The 17,450-nt window shown below is 37.3% G+C and overlaps 1 protein-coding gene across 10 annotated transcripts in view; it reads right to left on the bottom strand.

The window, feature by feature from the left end:
* Positions 1-2,505: 2,505 nt before the first annotated feature.
* CNTNAP4 (contactin associated protein family member 4) overlaps positions 2,506-17,450 on the bottom strand; it is a 336,779-nt gene continuing 321,834 nt past the window's right edge. For 7 of the 10 annotated variants that reach the window (XM_055299622.2, XM_063612411.1, XM_063612416.1 and 4 more), the window contains 3 exons: positions 16,032-16,250; positions 15,629-15,700; positions 8,447-10,719 (listed from right to left, as the gene is read on the bottom strand). In XM_055299622.2, coding sequence (XP_055155597.1) covers positions 10,526-10,719; positions 15,629-15,700; positions 16,032-16,250 — 485 coding nt within the window. In that variant the 3' untranslated portion in view covers positions 8,447-10,525. Of the gene's footprint in view, positions 3,616-5,608; positions 5,793-8,446; positions 12,844-15,628; positions 15,701-16,031; positions 16,251-17,450 lie in introns of those variants that run through there. The other 3 variants (XR_010114325.1, XM_063612412.1, XM_063612415.1) reach the window with 3 other exon arrangements.

Raw genomic sequence — 17,450 nt, 5'->3', positions numbered from 1 at the left:
TTAGGCTGAAGTTTGCCTTGGTTTCACTGAACTGCCCGGAAATCAGTAGCAGATTCTACACTTCTCCATAAACCACTCCTTCAATGGGAATGCATTCGTATAGCAATAAATCATTGCATGTGTGTAACTATCATACATTTTGGCAAATTAGTAGCAATTTTTAAAAGAATATTATTAATATCTCAAAAAATATTTCCCTTCAAATTGTGGATTTCAAGAATAAGACTAACTCTAAGTTTATACTGTGTCTTATAGCTTAACTTCTATACCTAAGCTTCAGTTTCATTATAGAAGCCAACAGAAAAAGAGAAATTGCTACAAAGACACTTTTAGGAACATTTCAACACTCTTCTCAGTTTCATACATCATGAAATTTCAACTATGGTAAAATCAAATGGGACTGTATTTCCACCTAGAAAGCTGTCAGGAAAGATGAGAGATTTTCTTTATTTTATACAAATCGTAGGTAGAAAAATGATGTGTGGACAGAAAATGTAACAGCATTCAAAAAGTATTATCAACATTATCACCAACAGTTCTTAATATAAGGATTGTGCCTAATTTGAAATTAGTTGGGTCAGTGTTTTCTTTTCCGTGTGTTTTGTTAGTTAAAATGGAGTACTCTTGCTATATGTGTTTTTTTTTTCATATAACTACAATCTCATTCCAGAAGATGCTATTCTCCAATAATTTATTTGTGCTATAAAAAGTTTGTCAGAGAACTCCAGCAAATGAGAAATTTTGTCAGAGATCTCCACCAAATGAAAAAAATTATTGCAAGAAGTGTTTCAATCCTCATAGTCATTGGTAACCATATTCTTTTAATAGGTATTTTGAAAGAACAGGTCATTTCACTGCTCAATTAAAAAATTATTTTGTTCCTGTGGAAAATATAGAGAAACATGAATCATTTATGACAGCCTATTTTGAATGAAAACATGAATTCATTCAGCAAGAACATACTTTACCTGAAAGTGTATCAAATGAACAGCTTGGAAGCAGATGTGCTGGTTCGATAGGCATAAATTCATGTCCAGTATCAGCACACGAAATAAGGAAATCATTTATCAAGAGCAAGCCCAAGTTAGTCTGGTATGACGCAAAGAATTATGACAAGAACTGGTGTTGATAGTGCCTGCCTTGATAAAATAATGTTCATAATGTAATGATGCCTCAAAAAATTATTATTATTGCTTCTAATTTTCAGAAACAAGATGAAGGCACTAAGCAACTCGAGTTGTGAGAGTTTTCAGTCTTTTCTTAGGAGAAAGAGGGAAAGGTTAGCTGGCAGCCAGGGCCATAGGAGAAATCTAAGTGTCATTCCTGTGAGATTCACTATTTGCATTTTCTTCGTATAATAAAAGTAAGTCAGATTTATAAAAAGAAATGGACTACACATGATATACCCGGCTCAGGAAATACGGGCATAGGCAGTTACTGCTCAAGAATTTTGTGCGTAGAAAAATAGACACCTGAACACCAGTTTCTTTCTGGAAAATTCAAACAAAAAGGTTCTGAAGTGAAGGATCTCAGGCCTAGTTGGATGAAGCAAATTACAGGGAATGGGGGTGTGATAAGCAGAATAATGCCCTGCAAAGCTGTCCACATCCTAGTCTGTGCGACCTGTGAATACATGCCATACATAGCAAAGGGGAACAAGGCTGCAGATGGAATACAGGACACAAATCAATTGGCATTAAATAGGGAGATTATCCTTAACGATTTGATTACCTGGATTGCGGTCTCAATGTAATTACAAGTGTTCCTAAAAGTAGAAAAAGGAGGAAAAAGAAGAGGTCTCAGTGATGCAGTTTGAGAAAGACTTGACCTGCCATTGCTGATTCTGTAAATGAAGAGGCTGGACGCAGTGGGTGATGGCCGGAATCCCAGCACTTTGGGAGGGTGAAGCAGATGGATCACCTGAGGTCAGGAGTTCGAGACCAGCATGGCCAGCATAGTGAAACCCCATCTCTACTAAAAATCCAAAAATTAGCCAGGCATGGGAACTCTGGCCACATCAAATAGTCTACACGAACAATGTGATTTATGGCAAAGAAGCTTTTGGAGAATAACTTCAGCCATGCAGGCAATCAAACATGTCTCCGTGACCATTCCCCAGTAAAAAACTCTGCGCACCAAGACTGAAGTAAGCTTCCCTGGTGGGCAATACTTCATGCATATTGCACACATTGTTGCTGGGAGAATTTGGCACTGTTCACAGGTCCACTGGGAGAGGACAACTGAAAGTTCATGCTTACAACTCTACTGGATGCTGTGTCTTTTTCCTATGGTAACTTTAATCTGTAACCTTTTGCTGTAATAAACTATACCACCAGCATAGTAGCTTTCTGTGTGTTCTGTGAATCATTCTATCAAATTATTGAAGCTGAAAGTCATCCTGAGGATCCTCAAACTCACAAATGGTATCAGAATCGAGGGTTTTCTTGGGGACTCTTGAACTCTTCAACTGTATACCTATTAAAGAGACTTAAAGAAAACCCAAAACATACACACTGACAATATTAAATGTTGAGAATGGAGACCCACACAAACTCTCATTCATTGCTGGTGTAAATGCAAACTAAAATAGCAATTTTGGCAATTTCTTATAAAGTCATTCATGCCCTTACCATGTGATACAGAAATTCCAATTCTAGGCATTTACCTAAGAAAAATAAAAATTTATGTTCACACAAAAAACAAAATGGGAATTTGATAGCACCTTTATTTATAATTGCAAAAACTGGAAACAGCCTTGTTTTCATCAACAGATAAATGAAAAATCTGTGATACTTTCATATAATAATATTATTCAGCAAAAAAAAAAAAACATGGAATGGAGTCTTTTCCTGAAGTGAAAGAAGCAAACCTCAAAAGATGGCATGCTCTATGGTCCCATTTATATGGCATTCTAGAAAATGCAAAAATATAAGTATGGACAACAGGTAAGTGATTACCAGAGTAAGGAAGTGGGGAGAGGGGCTGACCACAAAGAGAAAGCCTGAGGGAATTTTAGGGAGTGATGAAACAGTTCTATATTATGGTTGTATAGGTGCACACATAATACTGTGCACTTTTATAAGCTCAGAGGTATATATCACAAGGGTTAATTTTACAGTATTCAAATGAAGAAAAACATTTTTAAAATAATAAAAAAGGAAGAAATCACAAAGAAAGATCAATAGACTTTACAAACGTAGAAGTTCTATCATTTAAAAATAAAATTCAGTGGTGCAATGCCATAAAAATTCTGAAAGCAAATTAATTGCAAATTACAATTATGTATTTCATAAATCTGTTGATCTAATGTGAAAATAATTATATTTATGAACATAAAAGTTCTCAAAATGCTTTCCTCCTACATATTGTTTCTCTAGAAGGAACTGCAAAATTTATTTCATCAAAATGAGTGAGTCAGTCGAACATGAGAAAGGCATAAGGAGGAAGACACTGGGGATTCAACAGATACATCAGGAATGAGAGGGAGGGAATTCCCAGCATGAGAAGAAAGGAAGCCTTGAGTTGACAGCTGTGAAGCAGTCTTGAGAGAAGCAAGTACAGAATGCATGGAGACAGTGGCAGACTCACTAAAGTGCAGCAGAGAAATGTTGGGACCTGCAGTTGGAGGATAGAGGTGAAGTAACTTACAGCGGAGAAACCTTACAGACCATGTTTATCAGAGTGACCATCATCAGTTATTGGACAAATTGAAACTATGCACTGCACCCCCTGCTAGGATGCAATGAGAAAAACACAGCACCAGTTCAGTGCTATCATTGACTAATATGAATAACCTGAATGCAATCGAGAGGAAACATGAGCCAAACCCAAACTGAGGGCCTTGATACTAAGTGGTCTATAACCTTTACAAAGATATCATGGGTGTGGAAGTCAAAGAAAGTGGGATAAAGTCCTTCAGCAAAAGCAAACTAAAAATAAATGACAACTGAATGCAGTACATGATTCTAAAGAGGAGGCTTTTGTTATAAAATACGTGACTGAGACAGCTAGTGAATCTATGAGGTCTGGAGATTAGATGGTAATAATGTATCATACTTCCAAATATTCTGTAACATGTTTTTTGCCTCAAAGTTTGTTAAAGCAACAATCCTTTGTCTTTAAACATGAGTCAGTTTTCAAACCTAGAAGTCTCTCTATATAGAAGAGCCTGCAGCAACGTTTACAGGGAGTTCTGCAGGGCGAAGGACCCTGCAGTATCCCCGTGAGTGTAGATATTAGTGATTCTCCAGGGTTTTCCAAAGGGAATTGTGACCATTTACTACAATAACTGTACATTATGTGGAGAAAGGAGAATAGACAAATATTTCAAGGACAATTGGATAAAGGATCTGAGTTGACGTTGATAACTAGAGCTTTCTCCTGGTCTATCCCCATCCCTCGTAAGAGTGCAGGTATATGGGCACCAGGAAATGGAGTCCTGGCTCAGGTCGAGCCAATGGACCCAGCAGTAGTCATTTCTCTGCTCTCCAAATATATAATTAGGATGAATTTGCCTAGTGCTGATACCGCCTCCACTTTGGTTCCTCAGACAGTGAGGTGACATAAGAAGAGCAGTGACAGTAAAATAATCCAGTGGCAGAAACTATTCCCTCCCCACCTGCAATGTCCAAAATGGCAAATCTATGCTGGAGGGGTGGAGGGACAAAAATAATGCTATCCTTAAGGATCGAAAACATGCAAAGTCAGTGGCCCCCGTGGTACCTCCAGTTAATTTTCTGATCTAGCCCCCGAAGGAACCAGAGGATGTTGAGAACAACAATGGGCTGCCACAAACTTAAACAGGCAGAACTCCCAATTGCAGCTGCTGTATCAGATGTGTTTCTTTAGCTAGGACTTATTAACATGGTCTCAGGTATATACTAGGTGACTAAACAACCTGAACAATGTATCCTTTTCCAAACCTATCAGAAAAGAAATTTAGAAACAGTTTGCATTTACCTGGAATGGACAAACAGTCTTGCCCCAAGGCTACTCCCTCTCTCTGTCCTGATACAGTCTGAAGAGACATGTGTCATGTGGACAATTCTGCAGAACACACTGGTCTGCTATATTGGCTGCCCAATCAGTTCAATTATTAGACATCCAGTGGTTTAGAGAAGACATCAGAAAACTATGCCAGATCTGACCCACCACCTTTTTAGTGAATAAAGTTATATTGGAACAGAGCAATGGTCAAAATGATGCCATGTAGACTTCACTGGAAGTCACCAACGGGAACATCACATTGAAAAACTCAGGGTACTATAGCAGTGCCAGGTCACCTGGGGTAGAGAAACACAACTTTCTAAAAAGGATCCTGGCTTGCTATTTGGCCCTGCTAGAGGTGAAGTGCCTTACATCACACTGGCACAGCAAATATGGGCAGAGATGCCTCTAATGAGCTGGGTTCTGTCAGGTCCACCAAGTCATAAAGTTACCTGGGCCCAGCATGAAGCCATCATCGACTGGAAATGATGCATCTGGGGCCAAGCATGAGCAGGGGCCAGCAAGCTGCATAACCCAATAGCCCAGACCCCTGTGATCCACCACTGTCCCAATAGTACCTTTCCCTCAGCTCACACCTAGGGCTGCCTGAAGGGTATCTTACCATCAACTGCCGGAGAAGGGAAATATCTGATCTTGGCATGGATGGGTTGACTCGGAATATGGGTGCAAGGTGGACACGGAAGATGGCTCCACTACAGTGCCAATTAGGGTAGCATCACAAGATGGCAATGAAGGAAAGCCCTCCCAATGGCAGAACATTTGCATGGCGCCTGAGCTCATTCACTCTGCATGAAAGGAATAGACCAAGGTTATAATTTATATATACATATGAAGTTATATTATATGCTATATGGACTTATGGGCAGTGGGTTGGTCAGTTTGTCAGAGACCTAGAAAGAGATTGGAAGATTGGAAACAAGGAGGTCTGAAGTAGAAGCATGTGAATGGACCTATGGGAGTGGTCACAAAACATAAAATTCTTTGCCCACCATGGAAAGAATCATGGAAGAATCACTAAACAACAATTAGTAGACAGAATGACCTATGCATGGTTGCCATTAACCAACTTCAATCACTGGCCACCAAAGTGCTGGGGCAATGAGCATTATCAACAGAGTAGCCATGGAGGCAGGAGTAGGAGCTACTCATAGACAAGCAGTGAGCATTCCCGCTCATCAGGACTGATCTAGCTACTACCACTCGTGAATGTCCTAATGATCAACAACAGAGACCAGTGTTCATTCCTCAAAATAATTTCTCTCTACAAGCAGATAAATTTTGTGGCAAGTTGAGTACATCAGATCCCTCTACTCTGAAAGGGACAGAGATTCATTGTAGTAAGAATTATGACTTCCTTCAGGTTTGGGTTGTCTTTACTGCCTGCAAGCCATCAGCCACCACAACCTGTTGAGGGTCTACAGAGCCCCTCTGGTGGTGTGGTATGTGACAGAACCAGCACATCTCATGGCAGTGTGCCCACTCCCACTTATCGTTTGCTGTAATGTGGATCTTTCACCGATTCAAGATTTTCTGAGAGGGTATGTGAGGAGTAACTGCCTGTAACCAACAATACGTGAGGGAGCTGCCATTACACTCTGAGGAAGGGAGAAATGTGCTTTGCATGTTGATACTTCTGTGATCAATTTTAATGGTAATTGCAAAAGTACAGGAGATATACCCTGAGAAGGTCATAGGAGACAAGGGTTCAAACTCCTTGTAGTGTTGTCAGCTGGTGTGGATGGTAGAGGAGGAAAAAGATGAGTACAAGATACAGTTGAGAGACTACCTACAGTGGTAGAGTCTGTCGTTTATTCCATACTACTCCCTCCTGTCCAAGATATGAAGCTCACTAGAATTCTGAAGGAGGTGCTCCCAGAACCCATATGAAGCAGGCGGATCTGGTTAGCACAAGGGGGAACCTCAGAGATGCTGTACTGTGCCACTGAGACTCCTATTTCAGGACTCAGCAATTTATTATTCTCAGCTGCTGGTGATGTTTGTCCTCCCTCTTCAGGAACCACCTAAGCTGAAAAGAGCCATTTGTCCAAGTTCATGCCCACCTCATCAAGCAGTTAACACCCAATGCCTGGTCAATGCAGAATATAAATTCCCATTTCATCCACCCTAACTCTGTACATCACTAAAAGACCATGGCACCAGGGTCGGCTGATCGCTTCTTGTGACCAAACCACAGCTTTACTTCTCCATCTGCCCCATCCCACATCATCCTTTCTTCAACAGGTGTTGATCTCTACAGTAGCCCCTAACAGGTTTCTTCCAGCATAATCTCTGTCTCAAAGTTTACTTCCCAGGGAACCTAAGCTGTAGCTGCAGATTATTTATAAACATAGAGACAGTGAAAGAGACAGTTAAAAGAGTTGTAAGTGTTGGGAAGGGGATCTGGCAATGGAAAGCTATTTTTTGTAAGCTTTCTTGAGCTATTTGATTTTTTAAGTATGTGCATGTATTTTTAATAAATAAACACAATGTTAAAATAGAAAAACAGATTTTTTAAAGATTGTACTGGAAAAGTCATTCTACTTGTAGTCAGATTTATTTTCCATCCCCTTTTATTTTTATTTGCAAATCTTCAAAGCCAAGCTCCAGCTTTCTTCATCACACTGTAAGTACACTATGTTGTTCCCTTATCTTCATTTCTTATTATTTGTTGCACACACAAATGTGCTCACCCACCCACATCCCCAACACAAAGACATTCAGCTTCTGAACTTTTTCCTCCATGTTACCACTCTCTCCCATCCAGACTTTGGAAAAGCGAAAGACAACCAGGATATATTGAAGGTATCTAGTCGATTTGTCATTTAGTTGATACATGAGTTTGAAAATCAAACAATTTTCTTGAACATGCATTGATCTATAATGTGTCTAATTTATCCTTCTATCAGGAGGAAAATATTTGACGATTCCCTCAGTGACATCTAATTCCTATTGCAGATTTCATAAAGCCTATATAAAAGTGCTCCAGTGATAATAATTGTCTCTCCTGCAGTCAAGGGTCATAAACCTACCGAATATTTTTAAAAGAAAGCCAAACCTATCAACAGCAATGACTTATCAAATAAAGGTTGATGTTCATTTAGAAAAGATAATGGATAAGCTATAAAACTATAGATAATTGCGGACAAAGAAAGTATCAAGATCCTTCAGATTTTTCTACACCACTAAATAATTGTCAAAATTCCAGGTCTTGGAAGATCAATATCATGTGGAGTGAAAAAGGACATTGTAGTCACAACTTCAGCACTTACACACAGATACGTGCCCCCTTGGGAATGTCAATTGATATACCTGCATCCTGGACTTTTCATCTGCAAAACTGTTCGCATTAAATCATGTCAGTGCCGTCCAACTCTATGAGTGACTCTGTTATTCTGAAGGACAAAAACATCTACCGAAAGATAATATTGAAATGATTGACTTCTGTTTTGCATTTTAGTTCAAAAATGCATTTTATTAATAATAAAAGAAGAGATTACAAATCAGGAAATCAAAGTCATGGCATAGGATTTGTCAATGCATTTTGATGTCATAATGTTGAGTCTCTAGCAGTGCAGACCACAGGGGACTGTGAGGCTTCACCAATAAACCTCCCTAGAGTCCAGCTACCAATGAGGTTAATACCGCTACTACATAACATGAACATCTGCAAAAGATTCAGAGCTATAATGATGTTTGTGCTCAGCTTTGCATTGAATAAATAATGCCATTTCTATGTTAAATCCTTCCCTTGTCACCATAGATCTTCCAATCAAACAAAGAGTATACCATTTACCAACATAGGTCCTCAGTCCTTCGTAAACTACTGTTAATTCAGGTTCTTAAGATTTAGTCAGACATTTGCAGAAACATCAATATGGATACAGTGCTATGAGAAAAGAGACGCAGCTTTTATAAGAAGAGTTAACAAGGAAAATATAGAAAATAAGATGATAGTAATGCTAAATTTACATATTTCCAGATTCTTCTACTGTAGACAAACTAAGAAATCCAATATTTACTTGGGAGGCACTTGAAGGTGTGAGTATAGATACTAGAGTGCCTTTATTGTGTGATTGGCTTGCAGAATTCAAAGATAGTTCCTTGTATGCATGGTCTCAGGATTAATTATTGTAACAGTTCCATAAGGTTATTGATCATTCTTTGATCTCCTAGTGTATAATACACACTAATCAGAATGTACCATTCAACAAGTTGGATTGATTCTTGGTAATTTTTGAGAAATTCACCCCATTGTTTCAGACAAGAAGTGTCTGGAATGACAAATTCACAGTAGATCATTTAATATGCTATCTCTCCTTAGAGTGTACATTCTTTAATTATTGATTGTGTAGATCACTGATGGTTGCAGCTCATATTTCAAAAAGTATGTACTGGAAGTCTATGCACAGCAAAATGTACACCTGAAAGGGTATATATTTCAGAATGGGAAATGGGGCTCTATACTTCAATTTGTCTCTTTTTTTGTAATATATAAGATGATTCGTGAAGTATAATCATTGAAGATCAAGGCAAAGTTTGTGATAAACTTCAGAAAAACAGAAATGTAAACCAATAAAGAACTGATATAGGTTTGGGGAAAATAGTCTCATAAGTATATTTCATTTGAGGTATTACAGTTGTAAATTAAATAATAATTTTTTGCTGTGTTAAGAATTTTTTTACTATATCAACAGTTTAGTTGAAAACATTTTACATTCTTTGGGAAACTGGCATTACTCAGGGTCTTAAGTACTGTCACCATCAAACGATGGTAGCAAATTAATTGGAAAACTTTTTTTAAAAGGAAAGACATTACATACTAACAACCACTGCACTTTCTGAGTCTTGTTAAATACAACTTGTATGTTCAGAGCTGAAGTCCAATGACACTCAAAACCAAATGTATTCAACATTATTAAGAAGAGACAAATAGAATAATGAGCAATACAGACAAAGCAAAGACAACAAAACATTTTTCAAGACTATTGATGTATTGTATTGAATATAATACAGAGAGAGGCAAACGGGCTTTATTATGCCACTGAATATGCAAACACCGGCCAAACAGGAACTGAGAAGCATTTCCAGGTCTATGAATAACACCAGGGGAAGACAAAAGCAAACACAGCAAATGTTCTCAAATAAAGCAAGGTCATTATAGTCCAAATTTAATTTTTACCTCTAACAAAACTTATGTATTACATGGTTAAGAGACCAAGGCTACAGTTTGCGCATGTAAAAACCGTAGCCATTAAGCAGGTTAAACTTGTTTTAGATCATACCAGAACAGTTGTAAATTAATAGCAATATCTAATTTCTTGTTCCACAGAATGAATGCTATGAGAAATATATCACTGGACGAGGCTTCCTGGAGCCACCCCAAACTTGGACATGGCAAGATGGCAGTTCTGCAAGCCCATTGCCTGTACATTCAGTGTAAGAGCATTCGTTTGTCCATTGAGAGCTCCTGGCTATTAAAACAAACTCTCATAATTTTATGTTAAATCATAGCTGCCAATCAGAAGAAGTACTCTTTCTGATTTTCATTGACTGCATTTTGCATATTAAGCTCACTTTTCAGAACAGCCTCAGCACTGTCTACATTCTCTGACCTTTTTGCCTCACTTCTTTTATATAACCTTTTCTGCTGAAAAATGCGAACAGCTATGGCAGTGATGCAAAGCAAGATAAAAATCACAACAGCTATCAGACCTAGAGAGAGAAAAGAAATATAAAGTCAGAATTTCTGTCCGAATAGAAACTGTGCTGACTTCATCGCTTAATAAGTCATCATAACATTAGTTTCCACTTAAGCATCTACTACATATAAATTGGAAATATAAAAACTTCAGGTATTTCTGGCTCAAGCAGTATGTTGATTTTATTTACTCATACTCATTGTATGTTGAGTTTATTTCTGAGTTCTATCAGCCTTGTGGGTTCACCTACATTTATTCTGAATGCATATTATATCGGATTTACTTAGTGCATTTATATTTAACACAAGGTATTAACTATATGTCTCTAGGACCATGTGGCCACTTCATATTAGTTTTAATTATTTGAAATTATAGAGTAGTAGCAATATCATAAAATGATTAAAGTGTTTTGTGATTAAATATGTAAACATTTTAACAAAATTATTATTCAATTATTTGTTATACTGCTGAACAGCAGAAATGGGTTATGTAAATAAATCATTCTGACCAATAAAACATAGATATATAGATATGCTTAAATTATTTCTATATGAGGAATGTTGTTTTAACACTTCTAGTTGTAAATACAAATTCTAAGTACTGCGATTCTTAACTATGCCAATGGTTAGCAACGCTGGCGTTATATTATGTCAGTAGTCCGCAAAGTGTGATCTGTAAACCTGTAGTGGTCCCTGGGACACTTTGAGAGGACACAGTGGCTCAAAACTAATTTCATGATAATTCCAAGATGTCTTTTTCCCTCTGTTGACATTTCCATTTCCATTTTAATATGGAGCCAAATTTGGTATAAAACAAGGTTAGGTAAAATTCCCGGTACTTAGCACAAATTAAGGCAAGGACACAAAACAATAATAATAATCATTGAATTCATGAAGTAGAAAACAGTACACTGCCAGGCAATTGTAGGAAAAGGAATAAAAAGCCAAATTTATTTAAGAATCTCCTTAATGAAGCTATAAAAGCTATTCATTTAATTAAATCTTGACCGTTGACTGCAAGACTTTCTAACATTTTGTGTGTTAAAATGGGAAACAGAAATAAAGTACTTCTGGTGCACTCTGAAGTCTGATCATTGTCTCCAGGAAAAGCACGTACGTGAACCTTTGAGTTGTGAAGTGAATTAGTTGCTCTTTGCTTCATGTAACACCATTTTTATTTGAAAGAATGACTAACAGACAAACCACGGTTGTTCAGACTTGGGTATTTGGTGGACGTTTTCCTTAAAATGAATGAAGTAAATGTGTCACTTCAAGAAAAACAATTATACAGCATATGTTGTGAATGACAATATTCAAGCTTTCAAACGAAAAATTGAATTTGGAAAACTATTTTCTGCCACCAAGAGTGTGAGAGTTGCCTAATACTTAAAGAATTTTCCGGTAAGATCAGTGGAGGTACAAACTAATGTCATTTTTTAGACAAAAATAGGTACTATGAATATAGCAATGTGAATCAAATCTCATATGGTAAAACTAAGACTCCATTCTAAAGCAAATGTATACAACTGTAACACAGTGAGAGGAAGTCAAAGATTTGAAGGTTTTTATTAATCACAACAGATTCCTGTGCATATAATCTGCTAGGCCGATTCACCCTGGCCAATTATAGCATGTCCAACAGCCAAGCCAATTTTTTGGCTAGGTCAGCCTTACCTGAGAAAGGTAAAAATTCCTTGCTGATTAACATAAATATGGTAACCAAATTCTGTACAGGAAATCTGAAGAATTCATTAATAAATATGATTGCTTTTCTTATTAGTCATATTAATTAATGAATAACTTTAATCAGAATATTTGTTGTTACATATTTTGCTTCTCATTTTAGAAAAAATAAACAATTGAATTGCTATGAATATTTCTACAGGCTAGTTATAGGCCTCTGGCTTGAAGAGAAAGATTCTGAATAATTTCAATGTGAAAAATTCTGAAATATGATATAGACAGCAGACAACTGCAATAATAAAATGAATGTTACATTGGCCTAGACAGAATATCCAGACAGTCAAAATCAGGGATGACCTCTGGAAATGGTTTGTTCCATGTATGTAATTTAGCACTCAATTTGGGGAAAGTGCTACGTCAGGATTTGTTGTGCTCAAGAAAAACTTCGATCACACCTGTTATATCAAAAATATAAAAATAAAAAATAAATTAGTTATTATGAATAAAATGTGGCCAGCTTCTATGATGCTGCACCTAAAGCACTGTGTGAATCTGTTTTTATGAAGATGTGTATATACAGCTTTCTCTCTGGCTAAATCTGTCTATCTGTATCTGGGTAGCCTGGCCAGAAACCCTCTACCACATCTGGGTCACCACTTTTAAATGTATCATTAAATAAATTATCCCATCTTATACCATTCATTTTGCAAGTAAAAAAAAATCATCTAAGATGTAGAACACAGGGGGATTAGCCAATATGGAAAATCCTTGGATGGATTAATTATTATTACATAGTGGGTGCAATTTATGAGTAACTAGACAATGAACAAAGGATTCTACCACAATTCTACCAGATTACCAAATTGCGTAACACACTGGAGGACGATACATTATGATTTAGCAGATAAATTGTGTGTGACCCAGACAAGTCCTTCAGAGGGTACATGGCCATTACCAGATGCTCTGCTTCTGAAGTTCAGTCTCTGCAATGACCAAAACCAGACATCACTTGTTTCAGGGACCCTGAAAAGCCCCTGAACTACAAACCTTCCATATTGTTTCTGTCCTGTGAATTTGAGCTAAGTGAGAATTTCACAGATGAACTGTAACTTGTTTCTATTCTAGAATAACTTCAGGATGACTTATCAACGCACTTCTTGTTTAACTCCGTAAATCTTGCCAATGATGTTAGAGAAAAAGAACAATAGTCTAAAGATTAAATATTTTGTTCTAGCATTGGCTTGATGACTATACACCACTCCATATTTCTATCTATCTGTCTATCTGTATTTACCTGAATCTATCCTGGTTGAATGTCTGGAAAAAGCAATATTATAAGACTGAGACAACTTGCTTGACCAGGAATTCTAGCTTAAACTCTTGGACACGTTGTAAATACTATAGCTTTAAGTGAGTTTTTACTGTATAATGTATTTCTTTTAGACATACAATTATTAACTCCTCTTCAAATAGAATTTTTTTTTGGTTTTTTGTTTTGCATGTTTGATGATTAAATGGGAATCCTATTTTTTATAACTTTAATTTGTACATCATTAATTTGAGAAACAGAAAAGCAAATGAAATAGCATGGGGGAGTTAATATCCACACAAAGATTTGACTGGTATTATTTGCTGTCCAAATAAAATCCTAAATACTTGAAAGCAATATGTGTCTAGATGAATATAAAAAATACATCCAAATGAATTAGGTATAAAGCCACATAAATTGCCCAAATTGAAATGTTAAGTGGTTCACCTTTCTTTACACTCTGAATATGATATGGATATAGAAATAATTATCCTGTTGCATTGCCAGGGAGATACAATTTTTAAGTTTTTGTTCCAGTAATATGATTATTCATATATGATATGAATAAATAAGAAGTTGAGCACCTAGAAAAGAAATGGGAAAGAGAACTAAAAGCTAAACAAACAAAACCAACTTGAAGAAGCCATCTTGAGAAGGTAGCCTGAAAGCCACATGAGAAGTTTTCTAAATTCCATGTACAAGCTGGGTTTGTGACTGAATAGAGAAAGAACTCTAAGTCACCTGCAAATGAAATATTCATATTTCATATACAAATAATCATATTACTAGCACAAAAACTTTAAAATTGTGTCTCCCTGGCAATGCAACAGAATAATTGTTTACTTTCTACATCCATATCATATTCAGAGTGTAAACAAAGGTGAACTACTTAACATTTCAATAATCTGATTAATAACATTCTTAAGAGCATTAATCAAGAGGAAAAAAAGCTTGCTTTTTGAGTTGCTTTTGGAAAAAAAAATATCAGAGAATATGCTGTCACATTTCCAGGGCGATATACTTTAAAAGTTTTTGTGTTAATGCTGCAATTTTTTTTTTTTTTTTTTTTTTTTGAGACGGAGTCTCGCTCTGTCGCCCAGGCTGGAGTGCAGTGGCGCAATCTCGGCTCACTGCAAGCTCCGCCTCCCAGGTTCCCGCCATTCTCCTGCCTCAGCCTCTCCGAGTAGCTGGGACTACAGGCGCCCGCCACCACGCCCGGCTAATTTTTTGTATTTTTAGTAGAGAGGGGGTTTCACCGTGGTCTCGATCTCCTGACCTCGTGATCCGCCCGCCTCAGCCTCCCATAGTGCTGGGATTACAAGCGTGAGCCACCGCGCCCGGCCCAATGCTGCAATTTAAAGTTACTACTAATCACTTTTAGTTCATTAATCCAATATTTGATAAAAGTACAACTGAAAGTGTAATATTTAGTTGATAGGAGCATCTTTAAATAGTTTACTATGCAAATACCCACCTTTATTAAGCCTGGAGGCAATACAAAATATATGCTTCTAGTGTTAATCTCAGGTTTTTTCTACTTTTTGAATGAACCTTTCCAGAAGCAGTGATATGTCCAAGAAGTGAAGAAAAATGAAATTTACTCAAATATATTCACAATTCTCTAGTGGTTATATGTGGCTATATTCAAGCTTGATAATATTCATTATTACCCATGTTAGCAATTAATCTTTGAGTGCCATGCTTCAGTGAAATTGTCAATTATTTATACTGAAAATCTCCAAGGAAGAAGATAATTCAGAAAGATTCTAAAGACAATCCAGTAGAAATAGTAAATCACTCCAATGACCTCAGGATTCGCTGCCTGGCACATGGAGTATGTGCAGATTCTTCACAGTTTCTACAATGCTAAATATTCATCATCATTATTAATAAGAACAACCAAAGAAGAGCTCATTCATGCTTCTTATTACCTCCAATTACTGCAGAGTCACTTTTGATTGCATTAGCAAGGGGCTCTCTGTCATCTATTGTTCCAGAATGATCTACAGTTAAAGCACAACAAAGGGGGAAGGTGATATAGGCAAGCAGAAGAAGAAATTTTGAAAACATAAATATTTTAAACCAGAGAGAATCATGGAGGCGAATGTGGGATCTCTGTTATTTTCAATTTAAGCAATGTCAATGGCATTGACCCCCATAAATAAGAAGTTGAGCACCTAGAAAAGAAATGGGAAGGAGAACTAAAAGCTAAACAAACAAAACCAACTTGAAGAAGCCATCTTGAGAAGGTAGCCTGAAAGCCACACGAGAAGTTTTCTAAATTCCATGGACAAGCCGCGCCTGTGACTGAGTAGAGGAAGAACTCTAAGTCACCTGCAAACGAGTGTGTCCTTTCCCTTGATGTGGCATCAGTGCCAGGCTGGGTCATACAGCTGGACTCGGTCACGTGTCCCGTAACAGTGACAGGGTCTGGGTGGCTGGGGTGCAGAGCTGCCTTCAGAGGGGCCACATGGCTGAGCTGCACTGCAGAGAGGCAGCCTGTGAAGCCCTGCGCACCTGCCAGTGCAGTGTCCTGGTCCATATCACTGTGTTCTAGAAATTCAAAGAAACACCAAAATATTAGTAGTGAAAAGTGAAAATAGGCAATGATGCAGAAACTGAGGATTCTGAGTTAATGCAATAGCAATAAATATAAACTTACTAAATTCCTTTTTAATTTTATCTTTATTAAAAAGATAAAAATCCATTATTCTTTTCACTACTATTGGTAAGATTTCCAATGTTAATGAAGTCAAGTTTTTAAGCTTGGATTATTAAAAATGATATGGTAAGCTCTCTGGAAACAAAGCATAAGAATGGGTCAGGTTAAGAAGTGATGAGGGTGTCATGATATTTTTTATTTAAATATAGATTATTGCAATGCATTTACAATAGGGCTTGTGGTCAATATCAAGAGGCACATCCTGGATTTGAAAACAAGTTCAGTACAGGTTTCAAGACTTATGCCATGAAAGTAACAGAAACTAGAGAGAAAATTGAGCCTCTGGACTTCTGTTATCAGACACCCAACCGACAATTTGTTCTGGCTGAAAGCTTTGTGATACTTTATGGCCCCACCCAAACATACCAGGAGGATGATACTATCATGCAGTGGAGGCCATACCTCGAAGTTATTAGGGTCTCTCCCTAATTACTCATGTACAGCAATGAAACCCTTTCTACCCCTATGCCTTTTCTTCCTGTTTCAATGACAACCTGTCACTGGGACAGAAATATCTGTGCCCTCTAAAAACAGATAATCTCTTCCTCTTATTAATAAGAATTTAGTTAGTATGAGACTCTTGTGGAACAGAGACTGGTTTTAATGCTGGGATATTAATTACAATTTTACCTTAGGAATACATTACACATACTCCTTGCTTAGCAAGCATCAAATCTAAACAAGGGAAATTTATCATAGACTTTGAAGGCTCAAATGTCATCAAAATACAATGCATCCATCCACCCAGTGTGATACAAAAAAATAGCACAACTATTCATATGGTTTGGCTCTGTGACCCCATCCAAATCTCATCTTCAATTGTAATCCCCATAATCCCCACGTGTCAAGGGAGGGATCCTGTGGGAGGTGATTGGATCGTGGGGGCAGTTTCCCCCATGCTGTCATTGTGATAGTAAGTGAGTTCTCATGAGATCCGATACTTTTATAAGTGTTTGGAAGTTCATCCTTCGTTCTTCTCTCTCCTGCTGCCATGTGAAGAAGGCTTTTGCTTCCCCTTTCCCTTTGCTTTC

This window comes from Symphalangus syndactylus, chromosome 11 (assembly GCF_028878055.3).
Source record: "Symphalangus syndactylus isolate Jambi chromosome 11, NHGRI_mSymSyn1-v2.1_pri, whole genome shotgun sequence".
Taxonomy (NCBI): Eukaryota; Metazoa; Chordata; class Mammalia; order Primates; family Hylobatidae; genus Symphalangus; species Symphalangus syndactylus.
Note: the sequence above shows the minus strand (reverse complement) of the source record. Positions and strands in the feature narration are given on the sequence as shown.